This window comes from Xyrauchen texanus, chromosome 23 (genome assembly GCF_025860055.1).
Source record: "Xyrauchen texanus isolate HMW12.3.18 chromosome 23, RBS_HiC_50CHRs, whole genome shotgun sequence".
Classification (NCBI taxonomy): Eukaryota; Metazoa; Chordata; class Actinopteri; order Cypriniformes; family Catostomidae; genus Xyrauchen; species Xyrauchen texanus.
The window spans coordinates 17,960,256-17,971,831 of NC_068298.1; the positions used below are offsets into that span (position 1 = coordinate 17,960,256).

An 11,576-nucleotide genomic window follows, 5' to 3' on the forward strand; every position below is an offset into this window, starting at 1 on the left:
ACTGTAAAGTTTGTTTAAAGTATTCAAACCCCTTCAGAGTGATGATTTAATTTCGAAAATGTTAAGCGCTCTGCAGACCAGATAGCTTATTGAACGCGTATGAATGTGTAGCATTTTCGGGAAAGTAAAAGTTTTAAATTAAAATATATATTAATTTCAGTGGGCTATATATAACTGTATATATATATATTTACTTTACCAGTGGCTTAAGGACTCAGTAGGAAGTTACACACTAAATTACAAGAGTAGTGTCCATCTATGTGCCACCTTTTCTCGGATGAATACAACAAAAGCAGAGGATGTGTCTGATTCAAATCGCTAAATATGATGCAGCAGATGTTTAACCTCTGTCTGACCCTACAATATTCTGCCAAAACTGGGAACTCATAAAGCTAAAGAGACTTGAAATAATGACGTATTAATATCTTAATGACGTATTGTTCCCCGAATTAATGTCTTATTATATATAATTATAAGAATGTATAATTAACGTCTGTCTACTTGTGACAAATTCAAGGGATTAAAGACATTAACGGTAATCGTAATTTTGAGGAACTATGTACCTATGACTCAACAAGTGAAAATGCTGGGGGGGACATGACGGTTCATGTGAGGCCAAAAAAGACTATTCCTTTTTTGTTTTTAGTTTGATATATGTGGTTGATAGGCCATAGCCTAATCAAGGCTGAGGATTAAACGTGCACTGACTGGTATGCACTGAATAGCATCCGGTATAGCATGTTTTTGTTCCAACAGTCTAATTTATAGAATATATTTATAGTACTACTGTATCCTAAATAACAGGCCAACTTTATTCTCTTCATAAATGATAAATAGCATTTGGATGTTTAAAGACAAATATATTTGCTGATGGATGTTTGGAAAACTACCCATGCATCTTGACATCTGCTTGATATAGTGACCGTTTTTCTTTATTTAACCGTTTGCTTAAAAATGATTGGATTTTGGTTACGTTTTAAACATGTTTCCTCTGTCGCAGATTTCTCATTACGTACAACGATTTGAACCATCGAACAAGTCATTAGCAAAATAACTCATGTCAGGAACCTTTGTGTAAAACAAATTTATTCGTTTAGGAATCGGATGGTCTTCAGTAGAAACGTCAGTTTAAGTTAAACTCTCCGTCCCAAACAATGGGTTAACCTGATACTGCCATGACATCACAAAAAGTAAGATTCACAAAACGAAAGTGGAACATTTCAACGGAACGTACAATGGTTCACAAGCTTTAAAGAAAAACAACTTACTATAAATAAAACAAACTTTACGCTTGCGACCAGCACGGTCTTTCATTTCAGTAGTATAACCTAAACGAATAACAAAAAGACTATACACAGATTTGGACACAGCCAACAAAACTGACATTCTAAAAAAATAACGTGTAAACATTTATGAGTGAACATACTCAATTGTTCTTTCTTTTTTATTTTTGAAATACAGCCTCTTCACGAAGCCACGTGCCATTTTCATAGAGTCAATCTCTGGCAAATAAATCAGAAGTCCAATATTCTTATACAGAAGTTAATTGCGATACAGCTTATGATAAAAAGCTCTTCTGCAATACAATTTACTCAATTGGACGCAACATTCAAGAAGTCCCCGATATGTCGTCCTCAAAATGCTTTAAAACGGTCAACTCATTGAGATTAAAAATGTTTTTTTTTTTATTAGTTTTTTTTTTTTTTTTTTTACAAAATGGAACTTCGATTCTTTTCTCTGTTTTCAAAATCTTTGAAAATGTTCAAGTATACTTGAAGTTCTTAGTGTTTTTGTGTGTGTGCGAGTCTTTCAAATGTGGGTTAAAGGTAGTGTTCCGTTCACTCCAGTCCCTGCGCTTTGATAGTGCGGGTGAACGCTGTGTAACCGACTGGTCTGAAGAGTGGAGTGGTCGGCGCTGTCTCCTCCGGGAGGCAAGTACATGCTTATCATATCCCTCAGGTCTCCCAAACAAGCACGCTGTGAGTGAGAAGTTATGGCCGGTGGAGGAGAGCTCGGTTCCGTCTTGCACACCGACGCCATGGAGCCCAAACCCATTGTACTGGAAGTTTGCTGCGTGTATGCCGGTGACATGCTGTACGTAGATGCTGCGTTTATGTAGGTCTGGGCCGAAGACATCATCGGGTACTGAAGTCCCGCCATGTCGTACCTGTGCATCTGCTGAATCTGGGGGCTGTTCATGCTGGGGTGCTGGGGGTAGGCCAGTTGGTCCTGCATGAGAGAGTACGCGCTGTTTGTCCAGCCGTTCATGTGCGCGTAGTCCATCCGCTGCCCCACCGAGACGGCGTTGTTGACAACATTGGCACCTGGCGCCAAGAGTCCTCCAGACAAGGAGTACTTGTCCTTCTTCAGCAAGGTCTTGGTCTTCCTGCGGGGCCGGTATTTGTAATCCGGATGCTCCTTCATGTGCATGGCTCGTAACCGCTTGGCCTCGTCAATGAAGGGTCTCTTCTCGGCATCAGTCAAAAGTTTCCAGTCAGCACCGAGACGCTTACTGATCTCAGAGTTGTGCATCTTAGGATTCTCTTGTGCCATCTTCCTCCTTTGACCGCGAGACCACACCATGAAAGCATTCATAGGCCGCTTCACTCGGTCCTGGTCGTTGGCACTGTTGTTTTTACCGCCCGCCGCCGAGCCCGTGTTGGACTGCGGAAGGGGACTTTTTATCTCGGTTTCCATCATGTTATACATTCAAGCGACTTGTAAGTGGAGACGAGCACTCGAAAGAAAAGAAAAGCTGAAGAATCTTGAAAATAAAGTAAACGGTAGTCAGTCAAAAGTTCAGTGAGCTCAAATTTAGGCAAAGTGAAAATTTCCCCACAATATACCGTGTGACTTGCTCTGCTCTGCCACGGAACTCTGCAAAGTTGTGCGCCAAGACCAGCTGTTAATAGAGGCTCGGCCATGTGATTTGGACTGACAGCATAACAATGAGCTCAGTTCCGGCCAATCAGAGAGCGCCTCTCAATCCACCATCCAAGCAGCGCGCTCGTACAGGAATGTTTCCGGATTTCGTTTTAGTGGGATAAAATACATTACAGACAACTACTTTATAGTTTGTCAAAAGCAACCACTTTGCAAATGCTGTCTTAGCACTGTCATTATCCTCTGGAAACCTGCACATTGTTTCACATAGGCTTATGGTTTCACGAAGTTATTAAATGTAACTGATTTCAGTTTGCTTTGGAAAAGAGAGGTTCATGAAAGCAAACATAATAAATAAAATAACAATAAATCAAACTCTTCTACGCAATATAACCAAATAGGAATATATTTTTATCTAATTACTCAAACAAGACAAGAACCAGGTTATCTGAATTATTCGGATCATATATGCTAAAGATAAAAACGTAATATTTTATAATAGCTGTCATGGGCACGATACAATTAAATTGAATGAAATGTTTTGGACATCGATTTTGTGAACGTGTAGTGCACGAGTTTGGCTCTAAAGTTTGGCTAAACCAAATTATTGTATATTTTATTGTTATTTGTTTGAATAACAGAGATATTTACATTGTCGTTTTCTTTACATTGCACCTTTAATTGTGTGATTTTAAACCTATATATAAACTTTAAATTTTTTTATGATGTTACGATCTTTTGTTTGTTTTTGTCTTGCTTGTTCCGAATCAGATTATGAACAGATGCCTAGTAAATCACACGCTGAAATTAAGCCCTTAAAACTGATAATGAAAAATTTTGATAATGAAACAAATTGCAGTTGTAAAAAAGTTCAAATAGAGCTGTCAGATTAAAGATTAATCAGTTTGTATTTGAATAAAACTTAATTTGACACTTTATTTTACTGTATAGTTATATACTAAGAGTTATGCTATAAATAATATTATTTATAATTTTTTAAGGGCAAACAATATTTAAAACATATAAAGTTACATTTACTTTTCATTTTAATTATTTAAAAAGTTGTTGATTTAAAAGACACATCGCATGTTTTTCCCATAACGACTTCATGAAATGTAATACATTATTGCCCCCCTGTGGCCCAAATATACATTGATCAGTAGCTGAATTATGCAGAGCAGTGTGATGCTGAGATGACTATTTAAATTCTTCACACAAAAAAACACTTGTTTAAAACCCCGCCATATGGTCTAGCCTGACAATTTTTCTTTTTTTAGCAATTATCGTCACAAGTTGCAATCATTCCACGTGTTATTATTATGTGCTTTACAAAAGACTCGTATCGTAGTTGTTGATGAGAGAGGTCTCCTAGGTAGTTCTAACACCTTCAAATGTTCATCGAGCACTTTCAACGCCATTGAGACTGAGTGATTAGATCGCTGAATATTCACAATGGGCTTTTAACACCAATCACTAACGATTCGACCATTCAGCGAAGTTTCACCATGTGTGACCGATTTGTTGGACTTGTCCAACACTTCCCCGTTATTTACTTTCCAAACGGTTCTTAACAAGTTGGTGTATTAATACGGTACTCCGAGATTTACAATTGTAAAGCAGGGCTACATTATTCTTCAAATAGGCTACAGTAAATTTGTGATATAGGCTAGCTAAGCCTAAACTAATGATCTAATTAGCATTATATTGAGATCAAATAAATTAAACAAATAAAAAAATGAAACACCCATTGGGTATGGAGGACTGCGTTTTTATAAAGCATATTTCTAGATTGATTAGTAGCCCATATAAAATGAAAGTATCATTAGTGAACATCATTAGTCACTTTACATTAAAACGAATATCCGTGCACCAGCAGTTATAAAAAAAAAGTTCTAGTTGGAACTTATTCTACAAAACAAGAGATTTGTCCGAGTGGTTTAAGAACATATCCTCTTGTAATCTGTATATGGAAATGAGACAGCGGGAAAATGAAAACTCCCAGTTACCCGGAGCTTTGTAATAAGGGCTTCTGTACTCCAAATTCCCCAATTAACGTAATCTAAGGCCAAGGACCACCAGGAAAGCTTGCCAGTGGTCAACATCTCTGAGCACTGACTGAGCCTCGTGGCTTCCGAAAATCACTCACGTGTATGAAGGCCGAGTAGAGAATCTGTTGCTTACATCATTAATGTGGAAGGCCCAAATGATCATTTTACAGCATAACATTTTAAGAATATAATAGGCCTTCATGCGACGTTTTTATTAGAAATGTAATTGCGCTTAAAAAATTGTAAAACATATGGAACTATTAAATAACTCAATCTTTTAATGAAAACACAAGATGAAAACTGAAAGCATAATTAATATCAGTTAATTGTTGCTTTATAGGTCACTTGTCAGACCTGCGACAATCAAGCTAGGCTATCTGTGACACTTTATGTCACAGATTTTATTTTTTGAGAATAAAATTTTTTTTTATCACCATATGGAGTCTTTTTTTTTTCGAGCTCATGGATTCACTTGTAAATTAGCTGAAAGTGGAAGTAAAATAAAGCAGAGCGCACGAGACAGCAAAGGATAAAATAGCCAAATTGTTTTCAAGACTAATGGGAAGGATGTTTTCAGCGCCATAAATTAAAAAATGAGTGAATAGTCAAATACCGACACATCCATTTTGAAGTAACACGAGCCGCAATTTAAAGATAAGCTTGCTGGAAACGAGCAAGACTTTTGTCAACGCGGGAAAAATATATTTGATAGGCTATGCTTTTTAAAGGCTGAATGAGACAATGTTTACAATTTAGGCAGGACTACCTCTGACTTTAATGTATAAAGTGTGCATTTTTAAATAACAATATTTTTTTTTTTTCAAATAGCATAGCCTACATGATAAGGCCTATATTAAAAATCATTCTGATTGGATGTGAAAAGTAGGCTACAGTTATTTGAAAACATTTCATTTGTTTTGTCGATACTGTAATATCTTCATCTAACGATCCTAAAATAGCTAATTTTAGGTTTTTAATATATTCTTAACTTATTTTTTTTTTAATTATTAAATACATATTTAATGATATACAAAATAATTGCTCTGAGGTCCATTTAAACGTCGCAACTCATAAGAATTAATAACATTTTTGTTTCAACTCAGTGGCTGCGGATACTAGAGTTACCTCAGAATGATTTTTCAATTGCAGGCACAATGAAGACCGCCTCATTGGGATTTGCATGATTTTCGAACCGAAAATGCAAATGAAGATGCAATTTCAGCACGGTCTGTTATTCCTATTGTGTTTAGCTGAATTGTTGCGTCCCCTCTGGTTCTGACACTGGTAAAATAATATTCACTGGTCAATTAAAGAAAAGACGAGACTTGAGCCTGACCTTCTTTCAGATGTCACGAACTATTGGAATGATATTGTTCTCTAGATTAAATGTATGTTTTAATTCGGTCTTTAATTCGGTCTTTAATAATGTAATACATTTTGCGGAAAAAATTAAACCAATCAAATAAAATATAAATAAGATAAATTAAAAGAAAATGTTTTATTTCATTTATTTATTTATTATATTTAATTGAAAATTAATACATATTATTTAATTAATTAATAGACTGTAGCCTAATTAATTACAACGTAAAACGTTGACAACTGATATTGACAATACGGATTTGTTTACACATTTAGCGAAACTGGCATGACATTACACGTTTGACCTCAACTTAATTTTATGACAGAAAATGAAAAACCGAGGTGTAAATAAATATGTTTAACCATTTAACAATGTCATAAACAGACATTTCTTTTCTCATTGATGCCTAATCTATATAAATCATTTTGTTTTAGTTTCTTAACCATTAAAATTAATGCAGATTTGTTTACCTCTGACAGGGAAATGCAGAGGTAATCCAAAGAGAACTCTTGCATGTGCATTCCATTGTCCACAGCTTGTTGTTAACTTGATTTGTCATGGCATATAGGCACAGTCTAGAGAAAAGATGAGCACTGTTACCTGAAAAAGGAATCAACACAGCAAATTGATTGACATGCTCATCTGATTTGTGAAGCATGTAATTTTATTGCATTGGCATGTTACCATTTATCACATAATACAGGTACTTATTCATAAGTAGCCTGCACACACAGTAAATGTGGCCAGTTTTTTTTTTTTTTTTTAACTGAATATCTTTCCTTTTTGTTTTTCATTTACTTATGTGTAATCTCTACTTTCCATCTTTACCAGGGGAAGTCAAGACATGATGATCAAATGCTCTTGTCTACTGTACTCATACATACATATTTTAACATTTAAATTCATTTACAAAGAATACTAATTGTCAGCAACTTTTGGGGAATAAGTTAAAAAGTAAAGTACTTTGTATATAATAGATGTGTGTTGCAGCAGAAGAATAAAGGAATGTTTGAGAAGCTCTAAACCCCAGTCAGTGATGAATAGGACTTCTGATCAAATGCAGCATGAAGCTAATGTGTGCACATCATCTGCAGGGACATTGCACATGGACTGAATACACAGTCTCTATTTGCTCCTCAATTACAACATTTTCTATAGTATCTTTAACTTTCAGGAGGAACATTTTTACAGAAACATTAATAAAAACACATTTGGTACATGGTGCGTTAAATGAAAATAGTTTTAACTACATTTATTTTTACCAAATGAAAGCTAATTTCAATTAAACCACTGATTTAATTTAGCAGAAAATGACTATAAATATCGTTTTGATTAAATCACTGTGCAAATTCTAATAGCACAATCAATTGTCTTTGAGCTTAGAGGTGTTAAGAGATGAAGAGGCATATCTGTCTCCTGAAAATCACTCTGTGATCATGTTTATGTCTCTGCAAGTGGTCAGTCTGTCACACTCCTCAAACAATTAAGCAGTTATTCATAGATGAATTATTTCTGAAACAAACAATATATAAAAATAAATAAAACTCAGGCAAATACAATTTAAAATTGTTTAAGAACATTGTATAAAGTTATATTAAATCCTGAGCAAATCAAGCCATTTTATGTTGTCTTTTTGTCAATCAGAATTGTCATCATTGAAATGCTATAGGCTGCAAAGCTAATTACCGACCCCATTATTTCCCATGTATCTTTTGAATCATTTCCATGTACTACAGTTTCTCCAAAACAATAGAAACTTTCTCTTTTTTGTTTTGCAGAGAATGCTGAGTTGTCGGATTTTGCTTTGCACCAAATGTGGCAAGCAGATGGCTTTTGTTTTAAAAATAATTAAGATCCTACTAATGGTGCCTCTTAAAAAATGAAACAGTCCTTTCGTCATACCTTCATTAGCTAAGATAATATTGTGGAAAGGCACAATTAATTTGCAGGGTATATCCTTAATTAATTAAATACGCCCAAAAATTGATTAATGCCACAAAGTTGTTATCTTTAAATTATTCCAAAATTAATATGTAATCATAATACTTTATGCAATATTAGTAAGAACTGAGGTTTTGGCTGTGACAAAAGCCTGCAGAACTAATTACGGAGGGTAATGTATTAAATCTTGGGGAAAGAAACAAACAAGTATAAATTGATATATTAATCACAGGCTTCATTACGTTAATCTGCAAGCGATTTGAGGTGAAAAAGACTAATCTCATCTGAGCGTCAAGCACTTGATAATGGAGATACTGGCTATAAATTTAGTCTGCATAAAGGTCTCATTAAAAGAAGCATAATTTAATTAATAGTTAGCCATCGCCCTCCAAATGCATTAATTACCTTGGGTGGGATGATATGATTTCATTATGGCCAGTGTTGCTGCTAACTGTGGCAAGGAACCTGCTGTTGTTGACAGGATAATGGATTGGGTGCCTGGGGATGAAGCCGTTCACCTTGGTACAGAGAACAGAGAGAAGACATAAAGGACTACATTGGACACTCATAGTCCGTGCACAGTCCATAATTCTCATTTCACTCCCACATAATTAATCTCTAAATGTTGGTGTGTGAAATATAATTAAAATACTGTATGTTTAGACCTCAAAGCATCTGTTCTGCATCTATACTGGTCAGACTGATTACTATGATCATTGTGGTACGTACTGATCTAGCAGAACAACAGGTTAGTCCATGCAGTGTCTAACACAGCAGTCAATTGAAATGACCCAGTTAAAGGTGTTCCAAGAGCAAAGTGCATTTACTGCCCTTTTCTTCTATCATGTATCCTCATTTGCTACTGATATGGCAGTTTGCCATACCGCTCACAAACACCCTCTTTCTTTCACTCTCTCTCTCTTTCTGTTAGGGTAAGAAGGGCACAGTAGGGCTGACAGCTCAAAGCCCTTGAAACTGACATGTCAATGGCAGATACAAGCTGTTGCAGTTGCACTGGCAGGGACACTTCGCAGACACTAACTGCTTCCTTTCTGTGACAGCCTGACAAAGACATTCAACTACCTTTCAGAGCTACACACATCATGTATAGACTACATGTGGCACAGACAGAGCACCGCTCCACATCCTTAGAGGCTTGTGTTATCAATTTATCGTCAAATTTTCCTGGCAACGATTCACTTGTTTTAAAATTGTAATTGCAGGGCAAGCCTGAAATATCAACATCTGAGCTCCTAGCAGGTCCAACATAATAAAATAATTTATTTCTAAGTTTTAATGTACCTTCTAAAATATAAAATCTGTTGTAGAAATATTTTCATTTGAACACCGAAATGCTTAAACTGAATAGAACATTGGAATACCACAGTATATAGGGAGTATTATCTTCCAATGATTATTTTATGTGACCTGATGCAGAATGAGAACAGGTTCTATAATAACAAACAATTACATAACAGCATAAAGTGCCTTTATTTGACACTTGTGAATATCAGTCTCACTAACAACAAGAATATATATGCGTGTGTGTGTGTTTAGGTTTTTTGGTTTTGCTTTTTTGGGGTGAAAAATGAATATTTAGCAAACAGTTTCAGTCTGTGCAGCCACTAGGTGCAAATTTACAACAAACCCACCCACCACCCACCCTTTTTCACCCCTCCCTTAATGTTACTCCAGCCCACAGCTGCAGTTTTCCAGAAAGACACTCACCATAGCAGTCGCTCTTCTAAATCATTCCCTCTGTGTTTAAGGGGATCTCTATGAGAACCTGTAGACTTTGTAGCTGGAAAAAGCTGTATGAGTCTCTTTAACCGAGTCGAGAGAGTGAAGGGAAGGCAAGCGGCAGTCTTCCATTCCGTGACAGCACCAAGCAGAGCCCTCCCTGCACTGGGAGCCATCGCATTCAGCCAAGATTGCTTCATACAAAAGTTGACAATGCCCCAGTGAAAGCCATTGTTGATATTCAACATATTTTAAATAGCTGACCAGAATGGACAACATGGCAGTCCACAAACCTTGGTAGGGAAAACTGACCTGGAGCTCCAAAAAATCCTCACATAATTAATATGAGTGAAAAAAGTCTTGAGATAAAACAAAAACAAACAAAACAATATTTGGCTGAGACGATGTATACATTGCTCAGGGATACAGTAGAAATTACACATTTTACCACCCATAGCTGAACAAAAGCTGTGGATGCTAAACAAGCCATTGTTTTCTGCATGACGGATACTTCAAATAATTGGAAGAAATATTACTTTGCAAAGGTTTCAAAATGTGGTGGGATAGTACCAGTTCAAAGCAATAAAACATGCTTCCTAAATGGCTATATTAAGGATGACCTTCCTAAGCTCATCCATTTCAGCCTTTAATTGTTGTTCTGATTGCCTTGATGACTTCTGACAGTAAGTGGTGTTTTATTTCCATCTTTGTCAAAGTGACAAGCACAGATTAATAAAGACATTTAACCAAGCTTTCACTACCCATCGGTCAATATGCAACCTGGGGCAAATAAAATTGACTGACATGTATAAACATAGAGGAATTCTTCTGCATTTGGCTTTTTAAAATTATCTAAGTGTGTGTGTGTGTGTGTGTGTGTGTGTGTGAGAGAGAGAGAGAGAGATAGAGAGAGAGAGAGAGAGAGAGAGAGAGAGAGAGAGATTGAAAAGACAGATTGTATGTACTAATGGCTCTCTATGCATTATGTTCAAAGAGGCATCGTCAGGTTCCATACAGATGAATAATTAATCTTTTATTAGAAGGGGTGAGAAACCACTGCAACTGCAGTCTACCTCATCCTTGCCATTAAAACCCTACATTCACATTTTGCAGTTTTGCTTTCACTGTTATAAGACTTGGTTACATATATAAAATGAGAGAATATAATTGGTCTTAAGTAGTGATAGACCGATATATCGTCCAGACAGATTAATCGGCTGAATTTGGCCATTTTGCAATTATCTGCATCAGCCGATCACCATGCTCGCTTGGCTGATTAACCGAAGTGTTAACTTTCCCTTCAGTTCCGAAATCTACAATAGTTTTGTCAATAGAAAGTCAATACTTTTTGTTTTCAAGGTTGTGATTTTTAAGTTTATGCTAATAGTAAATATTGCATAAAATATATGTTTGTTTCACTGAAATTTTAAGTCAATCTGATTTGCTGTAGTTAAATTGTATAATGATTTTTGCCATTTGTGTCAGAAATCTGCCATCCTGCTCTCTAGATATTGGCATTAGCCATTGAAAAAAACATATTGATCGAACACTCATCTCAGTGTTTTAAGCTTTTCAGAATTGACTTAAGAATTCCCTTTAAA

The 11,576-nt window shown here is 35.9% G+C and overlaps 1 protein-coding gene across 1 annotated transcript; it reads right to left on the reverse strand.

The window, feature by feature from the left end:
* Nucleotides 1-565: 565 nt before the first annotated feature.
* On the reverse strand, nucleotides 566-2,896 carry LOC127663115 (transcription factor Sox-3-like). The gene has a single exon (XM_052154570.1). It carries the CDS (start codon nucleotides 2,707-2,709, stop codon nucleotides 1,810-1,812), a length of 900 nt encoding a protein of 299 aa, XP_052010530.1. The 5' UTR covers nucleotides 2,710-2,896; the 3' UTR covers nucleotides 566-1,809.
* Between the last annotated feature and the right edge of the window lie 8,680 nt (nucleotides 2,897-11,576).

What these genes read in the sequence shown, in the direction of transcription:
- LOC127663115 (XM_052154570.1), bottom strand. Translation starts at nt 2,709, where the DNA reads ATGTATAACATGATGGAAACCGAGATAAAAAGTCCCCTTCCGCAGTCC.